The sequence below is a fragment of the Erythrolamprus reginae genome, chromosome 1 (assembly GCF_031021105.1).
Source record: "Erythrolamprus reginae isolate rEryReg1 chromosome 1, rEryReg1.hap1, whole genome shotgun sequence".
NCBI classification, from domain to species: Eukaryota; Metazoa; Chordata; class Lepidosauria; order Squamata; family Dipsadidae; genus Erythrolamprus; species Erythrolamprus reginae.
This window is the reverse complement of record NC_091950.1, coordinates 158968776-158991673: the sequence shown is the minus strand read 5'-3', so window position 1 is coordinate 158991673 and position 22898 is coordinate 158968776. Positions and strand designations below refer to the sequence as shown.

General features: G+C 40.2%; 1 protein-coding gene across 1 annotated transcript in view; it reads left to right on the top strand.

The window, feature by feature from the left end:
* Nucleotides 1–22898, top strand: part of ADCY5 (adenylate cyclase 5) — a 92586-nt gene that overhangs the window by 54635 nt on the left and 15053 nt on the right. Inside the window, exons 11-14 of the mRNA XM_070730324.1 lie at nt 3019–3106; nt 10888–11004; nt 11865–12023; nt 14673–14848. Of these exons, the coding sequence (XP_070586425.1) occupies nt 3019–3106; nt 10888–11004; nt 11865–12023; nt 14673–14848 (540 nt within the window). The remainder of the gene's footprint in view (nt 1–3018; nt 3107–10887; nt 11005–11864; nt 12024–14672; nt 14849–22898) is intronic.

Here is a 22898-nt window from a genome sequence, read left to right as displayed (position 1 = left end):
GAGATACACTGCCCAAAATTGATGTACAATCATTAAATTAATACAAAAGGTCTCTAAAAGCAGATGAGAGCAACAACTTTATCATTTTTTGTAAGTTTAGATGAAGAGTCTCTGTCCAATAAAGTACAGTTTTTCAGAAATATTTTTTTTAACCTACATTTCCCCTCTTGTCAGTTTTATATTCTTAGGGGGAAACTCCTGGTTTTATGGTTTTTCTTGCAAGCAATATTTCAGCCCTAAAATATCAGGTCAGATGCAACATAAAATGTTGTTTTTAGAAACTCTGATATTCTCTAAGTATTGAAGGAAAAAGGAGGGGATGGGGGGCACAAAATTCAGCACCCCAAAAAATTATAAGATTGACTGTGTTGCTCAACTGATAGGTGGAATAGATGCTTTACAGCACGGACTATGCTTTGAAAGGGGCTTTGAAATTTAGTGGGGGTTTTTTTAATTAATTTTTTTTTTTGCAAATTTTGCAGTGATCATTCCATTATAATCAGCAGGAATGCCAGAAAAGTGGTGAATAAATTAGCAAGTGGAAATGCTCTTTGTAGTTTAAAAAGAGTTTGAAACCCTGCTGGCTTTCCAGGAGGTTAGCCTTAATGTTCCTGAGCTTGATAATCACTGTAGCTGAATTATGGATGAGGTTGTATGGCAGAAGGAATGCAAGGCTGCTTGGGTTGTGGATTTTATACATAATAAGTCAGAAAAATTGTCAAGATAAAATGTACACTCATATATGGTAATGGTGTTCAAAACTGAAATGGCAGATAACTCTAAAATAAAATTCTAAATATACTTTAGCTCCAATGGTCATTAGAAATGCCTCTGAAGGCAGCAGAATTCCTGGTGGTACACAACCACGTTTGCTCTGGTGTCTTTTTGACTTTCTATAGGAATTTTTTTCAGAGTAGGGAGACAAGGAGGAATATGGAGACATAGGAATATTGACAGCTTACCCAATATTGCGTGTGCTATAAAGAATTTGTACATGATACCTGCAAGATATTGCAATGAAACATTGTCTAATGGGATATATAAAGGCAACTTTCTTGCCTCAAAATGTGTGGTTGAATTATTATCTTTAGTATCCCCTGCCATTTATCAAACTGCTGAGGCTTATGGGTCATTATAGTTACTGAAGGACTTCATACCCTGGTTTGCTTCTTGCTTCAGATACCTCTGAAATGGAAAGTTTATATAAAATGCCAAGGAGAATGGTATTGACGTTCCCAACCAGATTCTTGCTGATTAAGAAATCCAGCAAATGAGTTTTCCCATTCTCTTAATTACATTATGGAATTTGTGTGAAAGTCTTTACCTTCTCATCTCTTTGGATCAAATCCCCTTTCTTTCTCTTCTAAACTGAAATTTGCTGCACCTATCTGAGATGTGCTAGAGAAGCTGTGTTGAATGTGGAGTTATTACCTAAATTATAAAGTTGCTATTCGTATCTCAAGGAAATTGAGAATACCAGAGGAAGGCAATTGTGGGGATAGGTCAGGGGTGAAATCCAGCAGGTTCTGACAAGTTCTGGAAATGGAAAAGTGGTCAGAAAACCGGGAAATTTAACCTCTCATCGGCCCCAGATGGGGTGGGAATGAAGCCTAAGGGAAGAGCCTTCTCTGTGGGGGCTCCGGCCAGTAATGGGCAGCCAAAAATTTTACTGCCACACTGTGGGTGTGCTTATTTTGTGGGTGTGGCTTAATGGTCATGTGACTGGGTAGGAGTGGCTTGCCGGCCATGTGATCAGGTGGGAGTGGCTTGAACGATCATCATCGTTCAAGAGAACTGTTAAGTCCTTGACTTACAACCTTACTAGTGTCACTCATTGGGGTAACAATTTGCTTCGTGTTTCCCACGCTCTCCTTCCTGGATTGCCCCCCCACCTCAGGCTGGGTAGCTAGGCGAACGGGTGCTACCAGAAGCATAAATGCTGCAAGAGCTGCTTCCACCCGTGCCTTCTGCTTGCACCTCAGGCAAGAGGTGGCTGCGTGAGGCTGGAGGCGAGCCAGACAGGAGAGAGGGAAGCTTGTCTGAGGCCAGGAAGGAGGAAAGAGGAAAAAAGCAAGGAGCGCAGATGCAGGAGCAGCAGCAAGGAAGAAAAGGAGAGCCGAGCCAAGACCAGTAATCCAGGAAGTGACAGCTGCCGATCAGCTGGACCTGCAACCGCATCTTCATTTCCACTGGTGGAATTATGTTCCACCCCATCCTGCCTGCTGCCCACCCCTGGCTCCGGCCCTCTGGAATCATCTCCCTCTGGAGATCCATACTGTCCCCCACCATCCTCGCCTTCTACAAGAGTCTGAAGGCTCATCTATGCTATAAGGCTTGGGGCCATTAGACCCTAGCCCCTGGCCAAACGAATGTAATGTATGTTACATTACGACTGGTTTTAATATTATTAGGGGTTTAGATTAACTGTTTTAAAATTAATTGGATTATGATGTTGTACTGTTTTTATATGTTGTAAGCCGCCCCGAGTCCTCAGAGAGGGACGGCATAAAAGTCCAATAAATAAATAAATAAATCACTGTTATAGAGTTATCCATACTAGTCTCATCTTACCATTACTGCATAAATGCCAAAGGCACAGAGGACAATTCCACACCTCCCTGCTGCTTACATACATTGTTGCCAGGCTCTGCACAGCAATGCTAAAAATTCATTGGATGATGACCTGTGCCATCAATTAAACTTAATGGGCATCTAGTTTGCCAATTAGAGTACTATGTAATCTGAACTATTTATGCTTCCTTACTCTTCTAATGTTCCCACCGCTCCTTTTAGCTACCTTTTAAGATATACATGTATACATATACTTCCTGTTTAAATATGTTTTAATTTTTTGTATTTTTATCTATTTTTTATTTTTAGTCCGTAATGTATCTCCTGTGCTATTTAACTGATTGTAACCCACCCACCTTATGCTGATCTAGGATAAGAATAGAGATTTAGTATGGTTTATGGATAATGCAAGCTGTAGACCCACCTGACTTTGTTTTCTGGTTTCAGCTCAGTGTTCATGCTGGCGTTTTACCTATCCTGTTTTGTGATATTGACCACACTAGTGTTTGTTTCGGTCATTTACTCCTGTGTAAAGGTAAGTTGATTCCAGGTGCACTGTTTTAATCAATTATCCTTAAAACACTAAAACAAGAGTTTGGATGGAAAAGGGATACACTAGGGACTAACATATTAGGAATCGTATTTCAAAAAGAAGAACAATAGGAAAGCAGTGGAGGAAGTCAAGAGCTAGATTTGGATTAATTTTAAAGATAATTAAATATGTTAATATAATTGTTCCCCAAGTACTTAATATTTTTTTCCATCACAGCTCAGCAATAGTTTTTCAGATGGCTTCTGTGGGGTGAAAGTTATGTCCAGAAACAAGAAAATATTAAACTGATAGAAGAATATATGTCCCATACTTGTAAATTAAGAGAAAGTTGATTTTACAATTGGAAATTGCCCTCAATCTTAAAATGAGAAAATCCTGCTCTTTAAATATGAGAACAGTATTTATTCAGTGAATGTCTGATAGGTTAGAAACTACGTCCATCCTATTGGAATATCAATTCACACGGTTTGGTATTATTCTAACTGTTGCCATATTTGGGGCTGAAATCCATAGGATTTGTAATATAGCTTACGTATAAAGATTGTGTTTAAATCATTTCTCTTCTTACTTACATTTGGCATTTATCAGGATTCTTAGAACTCTGCATGGGGAATGGCTAACATGGAAACATAGAAGATTGACGGCAGAAAAAGACCTCATGGTCCATCCAGTCTGCCCTTAAACTATTTCCTGTATTTTATCTTAGGATGGATATATGTTTATCCCAGGCATGTTTAAATTCAGTTACTGTGGATTTACCAACCACGTCTGCTGGAAGTTTGTTCCAAGAATCTAATACTCTTTCAGTAAAATAATATTTCCTCACGTTGCTTCTGATCTTTCCCCCAACTAACATAAACATACAGTATTGGAAAGATAAACCCCTGGTTTGCACCATTGCTGATATGCGCTGTTTACCAACATCTAACCTTTTTTAAAAAAAACTGACAGTCCAGAAAGAAGGCTTTAATAAAGCAAGTTGGTCAAATTTGGGGGAATTGTTTTATTTATAACATAGATTTCTAGGCATTTTAAATTTTATATCACATTATTATCATTGTTGTATGCAAGCATGCATTTGGTTGGTTTGATAAAGCCCAAAATTATATGTTGACACAAGCAATAAATAGATATATGTGTCTGTGTATCATCCATCATCATGATAGACTTCAAGCTAAAGCCAAGTAGGCAGTTGACTGTAGCCTGAAGGTCACTAAAGCCACCCTTCCTTCCAAAATGTTCCAAAAATACAATTTTTTGCATCTGATGCCATCAGTCAATATAGCCTGAGGCGCCATATATCCTTGACTGGCCCCATCAGCCTCTTCCCCTTTTGTCTACTGTACAAAACGCAGCCACAACACATTATTCTGATTTTCTTTACAAGGAGAAAAAAGTTAGTAAGAAACTTTGGCTAACATTGGCTAGTGAAAGACCCGGTGGCAAATCTAGCAGTTAAAATTATGAACTCTCTCCATCTTCTTGCAATGTTCACTTAAATGCTTAGACTCTGAACTCTTATCCAAAAGCATTTTGATATAGACAGTCCTGATGATGACACGCTCTTAATCAACTCCTGCATTTCTGAGACAATCACCCATTTTCCTTGCCCCACTCTTGCAAACTCCTGGCTTATTGCCTTCGTGGTCCTTTGCTTTCCCTTATTCTTGCATATTTTCCCATATCTTTAAATGCATCAGTGCCAAATCTTGGAAAGCACTGATGGCCGCTTAACCATTAACCATTTCCATCCTAAATTGTTATTGTTTTCTGCAAGGTCTATTGCTGCGTGACATTATATTTCTCTTTCACTGATATGAAGACTTAGTTATTATACTTTCTATATAGGCTACTTTGCTCCATTATGCAATTTTGGAAAAAAAATCTTATCAAATGATCCAATGACAGGCAGTTAGATTTTTGGATAGATATGGAGATTGATCTCTTTTCCAGTTTTCAAATGTCCATCAGTCAGCATGAATCATAAGTATATAACTTATTTTATTTTATTATTTTATTTTATTATTTTATTTTATTATTTTATATTTTATTTTATTTTATTTTATTTTATTATTTTATTTATTTTATTTTATTTTTTATTTTATTTTATTTTATTTTATATTTTATTATTTTATTTATTTCATTTCATTTCATTTCATTTTATTTTATTTTATTTTATTTATTTATTTTTTTAAACCATTACTGGTAATCTTCAATTTATGACCACAATTGACTCCCTACATTTCAGTTACTAAGTGAGATAGTTGTTAAGTGAGTTTTGCCCCATTTTACGGCCATTCTTGCCATAGTTGTTAAATGAATCTCTGCAGTTGTAATTCAGTAAAACAGTTGATAAGTGAATCTGGCTTCCCCATTGACCTTCCTTGTAACAGGAAATGGGACCACAATATCAGGATACTATTGCTTTGATAAATTTCATCCAGTTTCCAAGCATCTGAATTTTGATCACTTGACCATGGGGATGCCGCAATGGTTATAAGTGTGAAAAATGGTCATAAGTCACTTTTTTCCATGCCATTGTAACTTCGAATGGCCACTAAATGAATTGTTGTAAATCTAGGACTACCTGTATTTCATATTTGACTTGTTTCAGAGTCTAAAGAGCAGTCCTTTCCATATCATGAAGTCAGTGAATACCCAATATATCTGGAGGCAGACCGATTGGAGAAGATTTACCTATGCAGATTTTAAAATGGAAGAAATAGCCATCTTGGTTCATTTCCAAGTGGGGAGAAAGACACTGGAAACATGAAGGCTGATTGGAAAGATGTTTATTGACGAATAGGACCACCACATTATTGATGGGTATTCGGTCCTAGGCAGCTAAACACACGGAGTTAAGAGAGAGAGAGAGAGCAGTATTTATGCCCTCTTGTGAGCCTTGCCTTTTATTGTGCCTGGCTATTGCAATTAGCCACCCATGAGCCCAGAATTAAGTCAAACACGACAGTTGAGTCAAGAAAGTCTCTTTTATGTACAAAGGCTAGAAGCCTGCTTGAATGCAAGACCAATTACTGTTTTACGAGTCCCAAAAGGTTAGAATTACTCACACAAAAGTTCACCTGACACACTTAGGCTTGTGCCAGAGCCAAGGAGTGATTTATGAGTCCATAAAGACAGAGTTCCACAATCAAATCCGCATAGCCTTGTCCTGCATGAGTGTCCCAGAGTTCACAGAAAACCAAAACAGAATGCAAACCACACTGCACAATCTTTTTTCTTCCAAAACGCCAATGATAAATGCACTCTAACCCTCCCTTTTTTATCAGGGTTTCAGCAGCGTAATTAAACTCTGAACAGCTGCACTCCGTTATCTGTTTCTACGCTTGCGCAGCTGTTCCTGCCTTCCCAAGATCCTGCGCACATGGGGATTCATGACATCTTCCCCTTTTGAGTCTGATGACCCTAGTCTAGCTTGGGGGCTAACTGCACCCATTCCCCTGTCTGTCTCTTCCTTCTCACTGCCTTCCTCTGCCTGTGATTCGGCTTCACTGTCTGAGATATCTGGCTGCACCCACACTGGTCTTCTATAATAATAATAATAATAATAATAATGATGATGATGATGATGATGATGATGATGATGATGATGATGATGATGTGTGAAATGCTGTGGCACAGATGATCCACTGGAACCTGTGCCGGAACTACCATTTCCCAGTAGCAAAGAACCTATGGGATCATAAGCCCAAAAAAGTGGTCGAAAATGAGCAAGCAAAACTACTGTGGGACTTCCGACTTCAGACTGACCGAATTCTGAAGCATAACACACCAGACATCCTGATTGTGCAGAAAAAAGAAAGTATGGATCATCGACATCGCAATCCCAGGGGACAGCAGAATTGAGGAGAAGCAGCTAGAAAAATTAGTGAAATACGAAGATCTAAAAATCGAGCTGCAACGACTCTAGCATAAGCCAGTGAAAGTGGTCCCAGTGGTACTTGGCATGCTGGGCGCAGTGCCAAAGGATTTCAGTGGACATTTGAAAACCATCAGAATTGACAAAATCTCCATCTGTCAATTGCAAAAGGCCGCTTTACTGGGATCAGCAAACATAATTTGCCGCTACATCACGCAGTCTTAGGTGCTTGGGAAGCACCTGACTGGTGATGAAATACGAAATCCAGCATAGTGATCTCGTTTGCTGTGTTGTATTGACATAATAATAATAATAATAATAATAATAATAATAATAATAATAATAATAATAATAATAATAATTATTATTATTATTATTATTATTATTATTATTTATTAGATTTGTATGCCGCCCCTCTCCGTTGACTCGGAGCAGCTCACAACAAATAATACAATATAACAAATCTAATATTAAAAACATCACATCTGAAACCCCACATTAAAACCATACAACACAATCATTCCATGCATTAACTATATATACCTGGTGGTATCTTAGTTCCCCCATGCCTGGCAACATAGGTGGGTCTTTAGCAACTTATGAAAGTCAAGGAAGGTGGGGGCAGTTCTAATCTCTGGGGGAAGTTGATTCCAAAGGGTCAGGACCACCACAGAGAAGGCTCTCCACCTGGGGCCCGCCAGCCAACATTGTTTAGTCAATGGAACCCGGAGGAGACCAACTCTGTGGGACCTTATTGGTCGCTGGGATTCATGCGGCAGAAGACGGTTCCGGAGGTATTCTGGTCCGATGCCATGTAGGGCTTTATAGGTCATTACCAACACTTTGAATTGTGACCAGAAACTAATCGCCAGCCAATACAGGCCACAGAGTGTTGGAGATGACTCCCACTGTTCCATATCAAAATCCCCAGCTACAGGAGCTGGCCTGAAGCCAAGCACAACACCCTTGAGCTTCCTATTCCCGTGCAAAGAAATATATTTTATTGGTTGTAAATACAAACCCATTCTTCCAAATGGTAAATTTTGCCAGAAATAAACAACAAAAAAAGGCACAAATCATGATAACTTCATCACAGAACATTGTAGTGGGTCATCCATGTGAACTGGTTGCCCAAATTGAGATCACATGAATATTGGGAGAGTGATGGTGATAACTGCGAGGAACTGACTTTTTTCAGCGCTGCCTTTACTTTGAACGATTTCTAAACACATGGTCAAAAGTCAAGGATTGCCTGTAAGTTTGTTTTCAATGCAATGCATCGTTTATTTCCACCAATATAAAATGGAGTGGTTATTTCACTGTGATTCATCCATAACAGTAAGACTTGCTCTTGTGCTATACTCTTAGTTTAACCACAAGAGCATTGTCAAATATTGTTGTTTCGATTATTCCCACCATCATCATCTTTAGCGATATGATATTGCATTTTTCTGTATCTTAAACCATGTACTTTTATGTCTCCCATTTCCATTCCATTCCTTTGCCTATGTTAGAAAACACAGATAAATTCTTTGTATGAAGTGCCAGGGAGAGTAGCAACTTAAAAATAAACAACATTGCCATGGATTGTTCCCCTTTCTCACTTTTTGTAAGAACTGCCAGCAAATCCATGTTTCCTATCATCAAAGAGTTTCAAGGATGTGAAAGTCCCTCTCTAAATGCAAAAAGGGAGAGATTGATGGGTTAGCCATTACTAAAAGACTAGTTGGGTTTCCCTACCCCCACCACTTTTTTTTTTTAAAAAAAAAGAAATGTGCTTAGAAGCTAGTTGATGAAATAATAAGTGATGGATATGGGAGCTGCTGTTTCTCTTTTGTTTCCAGTTTTGTTTCTAGAAGTGGCAGTGGAGAGGACTATGATGAGTTGAAATTAACCCCCAGCAGGGAGGCTTTTAACTTCTATAGAATTTCAGCATTTGCATTCTGAGCCTAAAGTATCTGTTTGGTCTCCATGGATTTGTGACATTAAAAATGTGTGTGGGAGAGTTGAAGGGAGAAAAACACTTAACACCAAACAAAAACCTAGTGATAGTAAGAGAGAGGGGGGGGGGAGAGAGGGAGAGAGAGAGAGAGAGAGGTGGGAGAGAGGGAAAGAGGGTGAGAGCAAGAAATAAAGGAGAAAAGGATTGTCTGAGCATGCCAGAATAAGAACCTCAGGACACATACATTTCAGGGTGCCCAAATTGTTTGCATTTGTTGTCCACCTAACCTTGATTTTCCTTAAGAAAAGTCTAAATAGTTTACAACTTGGAAACGGAACAGAATGCTGATTGTAAGCATATTTAAGTTGATATATCTTTCTTGGATTAGGCTTTGATCACATAGGGAAAAACAAGGGTGGATCTGATAATAAAACATTCCTAATTTTAGATGCTATTGTCTGGTTTTCACCCTAAGTCTATTATAACTACCTGGGAGAATGAAGTCAATATAACAAGTTATAGTTATTGAGTGATTATATATTCCTGCTGCAAAAATTACATCAATGTGGGGAGAAACAGTTGACAACAAATCTATTATTGGGTGATTAAACATTAATGCCTGTAGCACTTCAGCATGCCATGGTTGGAAGAAATGTCCATCTGGGTCCAGTTCTAAGTGGGGAGAAAGACACTGGAAACATGGAGACCGCTTGGCAGGATGGTTTTAATGGTGGAGAGGACCACATGGGTTTGAAGTCATGGGTAACTGACCACATGGAGGAGAGAGAGATGTATTTATATCCTCTTTTGAACCTTTCCTTTGAACTTCCTGTTCCTGTGGAAGAAATGTATCCTATTGGCTGTCGGATTCCCAGGAGGCGGGTGTCTTAGCTAACTTTGTAGGCAGTCTGTGTCCCAGGCTTAGTTGAATCTTGCTGAGTGATGCAATGAAGGGCAATTTCCTATTGTGGATGTATGGCTTCATCCCGAAGCTGAGGTCTTTTGTTTTATAGATAAACTGGCCCAGTCTTTTTGCTTTGTAGATAAACTGGCACCAAAATATATGCTGGGGGCAGGGAGCTGCGATCTTTTGTTTCTGTTTCCTTTAAGATTTTAATTTCTTCTTTAGGGGAAATATTCTGCCTTTTTAATATTTTCTAGAATATTTCAATTTTCTAGGAGAGGGGTTGTTGTGATTCAGCCTGAGGCTCCTCAGGGACCGGCTGGATCTCTGCCGGATCCATGCCCAGAGGAGGAGGACAGTGAACAGGAGGGGGAGGACCAGGCAGACGGGGGAGAGGAACGTCAGGAAGAGGAGGAGGGAGAGCAGCCTGAGACCCCCGGGGGGGGGGTTCTCCCCAGCTAGTAGCCTGGATTCATTGGATGAAGACGCACAGGCTATAATAGACATGAGGCAGTGACGTGCAGCTCAAAGACGGGGCCAATTAGAAAGGTATTTCCATCCCTGAATTGGCAACAGCTGGTTTTGGGTGTGGTTCTCCTCAGCAGGGTTGAAAAGGCAGGCCCGCCCTTACAGTCTTGTGGAGAGTTATCAATTGGGAGTCCTGTGACCTTGCTTCGATTCTCGGCGTCTCTGATCTTGGCTTGTGGCCTAGAAGTCTGGAAGACTTGGGGGAGGCGTGGGTTTTATTATCTCCAGCGTTGTTTTTGCCAGCAAGAATCCTGTTTTATTGCCTGGCCTTCGTGAAACCTCTGTGAAGCTTCATAGTGTTCCTGTCTGTAAGAACAGTTTTTGTTACCTGTGTTTGCTTTGAATTATATAAACTGCCTTTGCTTTTTACCAGTGTGTCTGGATACTCTTTTTGGTTGGTGTTGGCGTCTGGGGGGACCCAGACAGAACAGGGGTGGGGGCTAATTTTCTACACCATATATTTGTACAAAATCATAATTTTAAATATCTTATTTTCCCCCTCTATGCAGTTGTTTCCAGGTCCACTCCAGACTTTTTCACGGAAGATTGTTCAGTCCAAGACCAATAACACCCTAGTCGGGGTCTTCACTATTGTATTGGTTTTCCTCTCAGCCTTTGTGAATATGGTATGTTACATTCCCCTTTTGTTATTGGATTTTAGTGTGAATTATTAATACTGCAGAAGCTGAAGAGCAAGGCCTCAGTGTCTTTTCAAAATGTTGCTGTGGATTGGAAATTATTAACATAAAAATATAGAATAATTCCACAGTGCATTTAATTTGATTAGATTTAATATTTAATAAAGAAAAATAAACGTTACTTTGTACATACCTTCCTTCCTTGCCCAAAACTGTTTATTTGAGTATATCACTACAGGCTATACCAGTGGTTCCCAACCTTTTTTTTGGTCATGCTCCACCTAAACATCTCTAAAATCCTGAGGCTTCCCCCCACCACCTATGACATATAATTCTTATTATTCAAAAAGTGAATTACTCACATGGAGGAAGCCTAAAAGTCCATTAACTAGATTTAAACAAGGTTCCAATTTCCCACATTAAAAATGAAGTTGCCCCCCTGTAAGGAGTGGGCCCCACTTTGGGAACTTGGGGGGCTATACAGTGTATTACAGCTTTTGTAACTGACATGTAATATAATTTTAGAAGAATATTCTCTTAAAATCTTGTGGATATGTATCAATCCTCCATAAACCTCTCTAGCCCTTGTTTTAAAACCATATAAAGCGTGGCATTTATGTCAGCAAGTACCATCTGACCATGCGATGTGGGAGGGAATATTTGCTTTTGTTTGTTTTTAAACTCTCCACAATTTATCTTCAATGGAGAAACCTAGATTTTAAAATTATAGGCATATGCATTGGTATAAAGGAGATATGTATACATTGTGAGGTGCACAGGATGTTGCTTTGATTATTTTTCTCCTTGTCTTTATCTTTGTTTGATGTTTATCTTTTCTTTTCCACCAGTTCACCTGTAGTACTGTGGACCTTCTCGACTGTATAGCTAAAGAGCATAATCTGACTCCTCCTGAGGTGAATTTGTGCCATATTAGGGATTCCAATTATAGCCTGGAAACCACAGAAGGATTCTGTGCTACTTCCCAACCAAATTGTAACTTTCCAGAGGTATTTGCCTTATGCTATAATGTGTGTGTCTTTGTTTGGGGTAAAAATTACATAACATCCTGTTGGGAGTGTTCATTATTGTATTGGTTTTTCTCTCAATCTTTGTCAATATGGTCTACTAAAATAGTATCATTGCTCCGTAGAATCCTTTGGTGACTTGGATTTTTGTACTTTTGTCTGCCACTCAACTCTTAATTCCTCTATATGATCTTTAGGAAAAATACTTCATGTTCACTTCAATGATGTCATGAAATCTCCTTCAGGATGAGGAGTGAATAATCTTATTTCTGAATGTTCCCGCTTGTAATCGGACTTTGCCTTGTGAAATTAGGACACCACAGGGAAAGCATTAGCATAGGTCCTTTCCGAATTGCTGATTTCTATGCAATGAATTTGGAGCTTTGCTAATTGGTAGGACACACACCCTTTAATATAAAATGCAATGCATTTATAATGCAAGATAAGATTATTGAGCAACTTTCAAGAACACAATCAATTGGTAGGTGGTCCCATTCCTTAAAGCAGGATGCTTTTCCAAATGAACTGTGTAGAGGTTTCTCTAAATATCTCAGCCTGCAGAAATTGTAATTAGGGGTAGGCAGGAGGAGGAACTCAAGATTCAACAAGGCCTCTGTAGACCTTCTCCTATGAATACAAAGATTGCAGCTCTCCAAACATTTATTTGGACAAGAATAGAATAGAATAGAATAGAATAGAATGCAATGGAATAGCGTAGAGTAGCGTAGCGTAGAGTAGAGTAGAATAGAATGGAATGGAATGGAATAGCGAAGGGTAGAGTACAGTAGAATAGAATAGAATAGAATTCTTTATTGGCCAAGTGTGATTGGACACACAAGGAATTTGTTTTTTGGTGCATATGCTCTCATTGTACATAAAAGAAAAAGATACATTTGTCAAGAATCATGAGGTACAATACTTAATGATTGTCATAGGGGTCAAATAAGCAATGAATAAACAATCAATATTAAATAAAAATCTTAAGAATACAAACAACAAGTTACAGCCATATAGTCATAAGTGGGAGGAGGTGGGTAATAGGAATGATGAGAAAAAACTAGTAGAAATAGTAGTGCAGACTTAGTAAATAGTTTGACAGTGTTGAGGGAATTATTTGTTTAGCAGAGTGATAGTGTTCAGGAAAAAAGTCCCATCAAAAAGAAAAAAAGGTAGGTATGCAAAGATATGTACAGAATTGCAGGGTAAATCTGCCCAACTTAACAAGACTCCAGCCTATTCCATGCTTGTGAAGGTATTTTAGGAACTTCTGTAGGTTCTGGAAAAGGTTATTGAAGGAACTGCAGAGGAGTTGCTTTGAAGCATGGAGGGACCAAAAATGAAGCATGGCTGCATCTTTTTTGGAGACTGTAGGCTGGCCTTCTGCAACTGCTCTATGATCCCAGCAGACGTTATAGTTGGTTTAAGGACCTTCATAGAAGTGCCACATTTGTCGTCAAGCAATCCAAGGCAACTTTTGCCTTGAAATCTTAACCCGCTGCTTTAAGGAACTGCAGACACATTTGTGTTTCTGCATGCTGCAAAGGGGCCTGGTGGTATACGTGCATGTTTAAATACACAAACACGTGTATGTGTGTACTGACACACATACACATCACCCAGAACTGAAGGATAAACTTTTAAAAGAGATGTCTCTTTTTTGACACTGAAGAATGTATCTGATATTTCTTCATAACACTGGGAATGTGGGCTAACACGGCACATTATTGACCTGAAAAAAAATGATTACATAAACCGCTAAACTTCTTCTTGCTGTTTTTTCCCTGGGGCCAAAAATGTGTTCTATGTTCTATTTGCCTGTGTGGTAATTTGCAGTTGTAAAATGCTATTTAGTTTTAGAAATCATTTCAAAAACAAGCTTAGTGTCAGTTCCTCCATTAGCAATGGAAATAAAGACAAACGCACCATATTCTGGGTCTCGTCTGCACCAACCATTGTCATCTCTCCAATTGAGTATATTAGAAGTCGATGCCTTGTTTATAGAATCGGATCTATGCGGGCGGGTGAAGAGAGTGAGCACCATGATCACTGAGTTGTCAAGCCTCTTACAAGTCCAGTGAACAGTGAAGGGCTGTTCATCTTTGGCACTACTGGTGTGCCCTTTGGGGCCATCACAGGCGTCCACCTGTTGGTGTGAGATTTGGCTTCTGCACATGTGCAGCAAGCGAAATCTTGTGTGAGGATGCACGAATGAGATTTCGGCGATTTTTCCCCACACAAAACTGGCGAAAATAGCCAAAATGTCGCTCACTTGCTGCACATGCACAGAAGCCAAAACCCGTGCAGGACACGTGTGAGCCCATAGGGGGCGCGTAGCTACGCACACATCCCGGAATATCCTACTGGGACAGAGCACCTGACCACATTGGCTACTGCCAGTGAACTGCTTTTTGGTCAGAGGTTGCCTAGGCCTCCTGGAAACGAAATTTGTTACCCTGTGCTGGCCTCAGGATGGAGCGCCTTGAAACTGAGGAATCTTAATTTGCATCTAGGATATTATTTCTTTTTAACCATGTTTTCTAAATCTGCTAATTTGACCTTTGGTTTACGGAAACTGTTGTCTCTTGTTCTTGTTTTCATTCCCCTCCTTTCCTCCTCCCTTCCCCCACACAGTACTTTACCTACAGTGTTTTATTGACCCTCCTGGCCTGCTCCGTGTTCCTTCAGATCAGCTGCATCGGGAAACTCATTTTGATGTTGATTATTGAATTTATATATGTCCTTATTGTGGAAGTGCCAGGCCTTACCCTCTTCGACAACGCAGACCTTCTGGTTACAGCCAATGCCATGTAGGTAAACATAAAGAACCCATGGGGGATGGCGGGGATGGGGGCAGGAGGAAAAGGTGGCCATGGTTGGGAGTGTGAAATATTCCTGGAACAATCATGTGAATTGATATACAGTGGTACCTCTACTTAAGAACGCCTCTACTTAAGAACTTTTCTAGATAAGAACCGGATTTCCAAGATTTTTTTGCCTCTACTTAAAAACCATTTTCTACTTAAGAATCCGAGCCCCCAAAAATTTCCCAGGAAATTTGAGAGCGGCACGAAGGCTTGGCCAGTTTCCTGCCATTCCCCCTTTAATCCCGGCCATCTGGGCTGCCAGAGGAGCATTTTGGCGGTGCTTAAGGAGGCTTTGGCAGTCCAGAGCAAACGAACCATTTTCCTTTCTCTGGGTGCTTGGAGAGGGAATAAACCTCTGCCAGCGCCCAGAGAAAATAAATGCTGCCTTTGCTCTGGACAGCCAAGGAGTCACCACAACGAAGGAAAGGCGCCGGCTACAAAGTGAACGAGCGAGCGAGAGGAGAGGTCAGCCCTTCAGCATGGGAAGAAAGAGGCAGCAGGTAGCAGCAGCAGCAACCGCCAGTGTATGGGAGGCAGCCTCGCGCCGGGTGTATTGGAGGCGCGTGCTCCTCCTCGCTGCCTCAAAGTCCCTCTTTTTTTTAAGCCTTAAAGTTTTGGATTTTTTTGATTCCCCTCACCTCACCTTCTTCCTTTGGCAGCGATTCTCCTCCTCCTCTTCTTCTTCCTCCCCCTCCTCCCACCCAAATTCCGAGCTTTTATTTCTTTCCTAATGGGTTTGCACGCATTATTTGCTTTTACATTGATTCCTATGGGAATAATTGCTTCTACTTAAGAATGTTTCTACTTACGAACCTGGTCATGGAATGAATTAAGTTCTTAAGTAGAGGTACCACTGTATTTTAATCTGGGCCACGTCATGTATGACCGAACACTTTCCATTTTTTTAAAAAGTGTATAAAATCCACACATCTTAGAAAATTATTATATTTTTTTTAACATATGAAGAAGCATTGCCATCTGTAATAGAATAGTTCAGAACCGGGTTTATCAGTTTACATTCCAGATTGATGGCATTATACCAATATATTTGTATGCCGCCCCGAGTTTTCGGAGAGGGGCGGCATACAAATCCAAATAATAAATAAATAAAATAAATAAATAAAATAAATATTTCAGCAGTATCTTAGCCCAAGCCCACCTCACGGGGTTGTTTTGGGGAAAATAGTAGGAGGAAGGTATGTTGGATATGTTTGCTGCCTTGAGTTATTTATTAAAAAAATAATAAATGCAGGATATAAATAAATATATCCTTGGGTCCCACAAGATTGGGCGGCATATAAGTCAAATATGTAAGTAAGGAAGATTGCGTGCAGTTGAGCAAAAACATAGCAATTTTGGTCTCTCTGTATCGAATTCCTATAATGTTCTTGCGGATTTAAATAGTAAGGATGTTGGAGATATTAGCAAGGTCCCTCAGGCAGAGAATGAGGGGATGTTCAAAGGGGAAGTTGTCGTAAATGTCACCAAACCATCAAGTACAGTTAGAAATAAAAAGAGGACACATTTTCTTGTGGGTGATTCGACTGTTAGAGGTGTTGATTTGGGACAGAGCAAGGATGTGGTGAAGGTGCTGAGGTGTCTCCCAGGGGCCACTGCCAGCAGGGACAGGAGGCGGATTACAAACATTGTTGAGGCTGTGAGTAAAGGTAATAACGTTGATGTGGTGGTGCATCTTGGCACAAATGATTTGTTCCAGAGAAATGTTAATGTAGTAAAAAGAGATTTTCAATGTCTAAGTGTGGAGCTGGGTAAAATAACTGATTCAGTGACTTTCTCAGAGGTGTTACCGGTTTGTGGCCAAGAGGATAAAACAATGTGTATCAGAGAGTTTAATGTGTGGTTAAGGCAGTGGTGTAATGCTGAAGGTTTTGGCTATGTAAGTCATGATGTCAGTAGGTGGTCTAATAGGGAGTTGTTTAAGAGGGATGGTTTGCATCCATCATACAGAGGTACCCAGGTGCTCGGTGAGGAATTCAGAACTTTTTTGGACAGGCATTTAAACTAGGTAAAGGGGACAGAGATGTAACTGATGTGGGTGATTTCTGTCCCCGACCAATGAGGATAAAGCAGTTTTTGGAAGCTTATGAAAAGGGAGCTGCAAATGAAATAGATGTAGTTGTTGATGATAAGGGGCAAACTAATAATGAAAATAATGTTCTTCGGGTAATGTGCACGAATGCTCGAAGCTTGAGCAACAAGCTCTGTGAATTAATGGCCATAATATATAGAGATAATTTGGACCTGGTTGCCATAACTGAGACATGGTTTAAGGATTCTAATGAATGGGAAATATCCATACCAGGATATACACTGTATAGGAAGGATAGAATAGAGAGAAGGGGAGGTGGAGTAGCCATTTATATTAAAGAAAGTCTAAAAACAACACTAATTCACAATACATGTCAAGATCTAGAGACTCTCTGGATTTGCATGCAAAATAAAGAAGGTTCTGTCATTAGAATTGGTGTGATCTATAGGCCTCCAGGGCAATCCGAGGAATATGACAACAAGGTGGTGGATGAAATTACCCAAATGGCAGTAAAGGGAGATATTGTGGTTATGGGTGATTTCAACATGCCTGATGTTGACTGGAATATCCCCAGTGCCCTTACATGCAAAAGTAAGAATATAGTAGAGGCCTTTACAGGAGCAGCTCTGGCACAGCTGGTTAAGACACCAACTAGAGGGGAGAATATTCTAGATTTAGTTTTTACGAATGGGAATTGGGTTTCAGATGTCAAGGTGGGAGAAAATTTAGGATGCAGTGACCATCTATGTTTGTGGTTTGATGTAAAAACTAATTGTGAGCAATCCTATAATGCAACCAAAGTATTGGATTTCAGAAAAACAATTTTTAATGCAATGGGGGAATATTTAGAAAATGAATTAAAGGGGAGGGATAAAATGGCAGGAGCGAGCACCCAGTGGACTGTATTAAAAAAGGCCATCTTAAAAGCCACTGGACTGTATGTAAGACAAATAACTAAAGGTAAAAGGAAGAAGAAACCACTATGGTTTAGCAATGATGTAAGGGCTATAGTCAATGAAAAAAAGGCTGCCTATAGGAGGTATAAAGAGTCTGGAAATATAGCTGATAGGGAGATGTATAAAATGAGACAGAAGGAGGCGAAACAGATAATATATGCTGCTAAAGCCTCAAAAGAGGAAGAAATTGCCAAATCTGTAAAGAAGGGGGATAAAACCTTCTTCAGATATATTAGTGATAAGAAGAAGAAAAACTGCGGCATCACGAAACTTAGTACCGGGAATAATACATGCATTAATGGGAATAAGGAGATCGCTGACCATTTCAATAGCTACTTCTGTTCAGTTTTCTCAAAAGACACCGTACAAAATAATACTATAGAGGGATATAGCATTGCTTCCAGCTGTACGGATTCAGCTCCAGTGATCTTAGAAGCCGATGTCTTAGAAAAACTTGAACGATTAAAGATAAATAAGGCAATGGGTCCAGATGGCATCCACCCCAGAGTTCTTAAAGAACTCAGATCTGTCATTACTACCCCCCTGACTGATTTGTTTAACCAATCCTTGTTAACAGGAGAAGTTCCTGAGGATTGGAGAATGGCCAGTGTTGTGCCTATTCACAAGAAGGGCAGTAGAGAAGAAGCTGGTAACTACAGGCCAGTTAGCTTGACATCAGTTGTAGTTAAAATGATGGAGGCAAATCATGTCAGACTAATCTCATTGATTTCTTTGACTATGTCACAAAGGTGTTGGATGAAGGTGGTGCCGTGGATATTGCCTACCTGGACTTCAGCAAAGCCTTTGATATGGTTCCACATAAAGGGCTGATAGATAAATTAGTGAAGATTGGACTTAATCCCTGGATAGTTCAATGGATTTGCAGCTGGCTGAAGCATAGACATCAGAGAGTTATTGTTAATGGCGAGTATTCTGAGCAGAGTCAGGTTACAAGCGGTGTGCCACAAGGGTCTGTTCTGGGTCCTATTCTTTTTAATATGTTTGTGAGTGACATAGGGGAAGGTTTGGTAGGGAAAGTTTGCCTATTTGCCGATGACTCTAAAGTGTGAAATAGGGTTGATATTCCTGGAGGGGTCTGTAATATGGTAAATGATTTAGCTTTACTAGATAAATGGTCAAAGCAATGGAAACTGCAGTTTAATGTTTCCAAATGTAAAATAATGCACTTGGGGAAAAGGAATCCTCAATCTGAGTATTGTATTGGCAGTTCTGTGTTAGCAAATACTTCAAAAGAAAAGGATTTAGGGGTAATGATTTCTGACAGTCTCAAAATGGGTGAACAGTGCAGTCAGGCGGTAGGGAAAGCAAGTAGGATGGTTGGCTGCATAGCTAGAGGTATAACAAGCAGGAAGAGGGAGATTATGATCCCGCTATATAGAATGCTGGTGAGACCACATTTGGAATACTGTGTTCAGTTCTGGAGACCTCACCTACAAAAAGATATTGACAAAATTGAACGGGTCCAAAGACGGGCTACAAGAATGGTGGAAGGTCTTAAGCATAAAACGTATCAGGAAAGACTTAATGAACTCAATCTGTATAGTCTGGAGGACAGAAGGAAAAGGGGGGACATGATCGAAACATTTAAATATATTAAAGGGTTAAATAAGGTTCAGGAGGGAAGTGTTTTTAATAGGAAAGTGAACACAAGAACAAGGGGACACAATCTGAAGTTAGTTGGGGGAAAGATCAAAAGCAACATGAGAAAATATTATTTTACTGAAAGAGTAGTAGATCCTTGGAACCATCTTCCAGCAGACGTGGTAGATAAATCCACAGTAACTGAATTTAAACATGCCTGGGATAAACATATATCCATCCTAAGATAAAATACAGAAAATAGTATAAGGGCAGACTATATGGACCATGAGGTCTTTTTCTGCCGTCAGACTTCTATGTTTCTATGTTTCTATGTAAGTAAGTAAGTAAGTAAGTAAGTAAGTAAGTAAGTAAGTAAGTAAGTAAGTGCAAATATATCTCCAAGTTATCACAGTCAGTAAGGAGGATACACAAAATAACATGTCAGTCTGGAGCTAAATCTTGATTTGCCTCACACAATGCTGAGAATCTCCAGGATATTGGCCCAGCCTTGGCCTATCATTTCCACCTGAACAGCAGAGGTAAAGAAAGGGCATGTAAGGGAATGTAACAATGTTGTAGAATCAAGTTTGGCACAACTGCAGCTCTCTCTATAGCATTGGTCTCAGAGAGACATTTGGGCCCGTTTCCCACAGAAAGCAAAACAATGGGAGCCACATAACCTGAGTGGGTGTGACCAACTCGACATCACTCTGTTCCACCTAGTCACAGAACCACCTACCCAGGTTTTGTGGCTTCCCGTGTTTTGTTTTCTGTGGGAAATATCGGCCTCTCTCTGTCTTATCTCTTTCTCTCATCTTTCTTTGTCTCTCATCTCACTTTTTCTCTATCTCCCTCCCTTTTTCTCTCATCTGTCTTTTTTTCTCTCTATCTCCCCATTACCCTCTTTCATTTCTCTCCCTCTCCCTTTCTCTCTCTCCCCCTCTCTGTGTGTCTCTATGTCTCTCTCTCTCTCTGTATATCTCTTGCTCTCCGTCACTCCCTGTCTCTGTGTTTCTTCTCACTCTCTCAGAAAGCCCTGCCTGCTCTCCTTGGGGCTTCTCGCTACCCGGTTTTTCCCCCCCTTCTTTCTTTAGAAATCTGGGCTAGCTAAGGAATGAGCACAACCCATGACAGAGGTTTCCCTCCCCCTCCCCCTCCTCCTCTACTGTGCACCCTCCTGGCCTTGCCACAGTCGGCCCGGTGGGGAGGGGTCACAAGAGGAAGAGGGAAGCCTCTATCGCGGGTAGCGCTCATTCCTCAGCCAGCCCAGATTTGCAAAAGGAAGAGAAAAATGGGTAGCAAAGAGCCTGACGGCATACATGGCTTTCCAAGAGAGTGAAAAGAGACACTGGTTCCACCACTGGTTCTCCAAACCACTGGTGGCAGCTACTATTGGTATGCCCAAACCAGGCTGAACTGGTAGCCTTTCAACCCAGTGATGGGCTCCTATGGGAATGGTCAGAAACGCAGTTACGGTAACAAAATTTGGAGCTCCACCCAGAGCACCCAATTTGCACTGAAAGATGTTGAAACAAAATGTATAAGCCCCGCCCACAGTGTGGTCGTAAAAATTTTGGTAGCCCATCACTGCTTTCATCCCTGTTCCCATAAATCTTACTTAGATCAGCCAAAATTTCCAATGCCAGGCATACAAGAATTCTGCATTGATACTAGAGGTGGACAAGGTAATTCTGTGGCCAAATCTGGGCTTGCAGGATTTCTTCAAGATCGACATTAAGTTATCGCAAAGATGCCTTCTAAATATGCAGTTCCTGGGAATTAACCTTCTTCGACACAGAAGGGCTTACTTTCAAATAGCACACATACTGGATTGTGTTGCCTGGATGTGCTAATGACTCATTAATTTGACTAGTGACTCATTAGAGCTGGCTTCCTGCTCTGCAGAATTTTGATTCCTTTGATGATTAGCTACCCCGCTGTTATCATATTATTTAGCCCAGTAATGGTTTATTATTTTCATAATGCCCTTAAAATACCCTGAATAGCCATTTTGATTGAACTCGGCAAATGAGTAATGCATCTAAAAAAGAAAAGAGAGCAATAACTTTCTCGGCCTGAATCATAGAAAGGGGTGGGTGGGGTGGGGTTTCGTGTTTTTAATTGCTTTGCTGAGATAATCCACCTGAACGTGGTTTTTCTCTTCCTATAAGAGAAAATCGATGGCAAATTAGAAGCAGTCGTTTGAAGGAGTGATCTGAAAGCAAACCCTCTTTTAGACATTTTACAATGCCAGGAATTTTGAGCAAGCTAAATTAGAGCACTTTGAAGCAATTACTTGCATCACCTCACAATCAAGATGTCAGGAATAAGGTGAAGTAAATAAGCACATCTTTTTCAAGAAATAAATGTTGGAGCTGCATTTTGCTACTTTTGTCCTGAAAGCTCCTGTAATAGTATTAGCACTTAGACTTATAGACCGCTACACCGTGCTTTACAGCCAGTGAAGGGCTACCAAAATGTTTACTACTATACCGTGGGTGTGGCTTATGCATTCTCTTTCAACATATTTCAGTGCAAATTGGCTGCTTTGGGGTGGAGCTCCATTTTTGCTAACCCCCCCCCCAATCCAGACAGTAGCCCACCCCTGTTTACAGCCCTCTCTAAGCAGTTTACCAGAGTCAGCAGAATGGTCCCCCACAATCTGGGTCCTCATAATAATAATAATAATAATTAATAATAATTTAATAATAATTTATTAGATTTGTATGCCGCCCATCTCCAAAGACTCGGGGCGGCTCACAACAATAGCTTGGACTTACTACTTAACGTACTATTTATGGCAGATGGGAAATGTTTAGGACAGCCAAGCACATCTTAGGTCCACTTGCTTCCAGATCTAGGGAGCCCAGTTCTTTCAGTGTGGCATAATAGTTAAGGTGAACTAGGAATAGCATATTCTACTCTACCCTTAACTATAGAAGCATCCTTGGAGATTTTGAGCTAATCATGCCCTCCTCTCACAGAGATTTGAGAAGAGAGGTCTTACTGCACTTAGTTACAAGTTCATTCAAAGTTGGGGGAGGTGCTACTATTACCCTTATAGAGAATGATGGTTATGTGGAAAACAAGTGGAATTAATTGAATTAATATGGGTTCCCAATCCACCAAACTAGTGGTACCATAGTACTCAACTGATTCAAAACTCATTGAATTTGGTACATATTGTGACATGAAAATTTGGTCCCCAGTACTTATTGTTTGTTTGGTACTCAATGCATAAGTTAGAACTTATTGATCTCAGCTGCTTTGATTGTTGGTCTGAAATTAACCTTGGATTTAATCTATGCTGACCTGTGTGCTGATTATTGGTGGAAAGGTGCTGGAGTCTTTTTGTTCTCTTTTGGTCTGGTTGATTGTCTCTTTT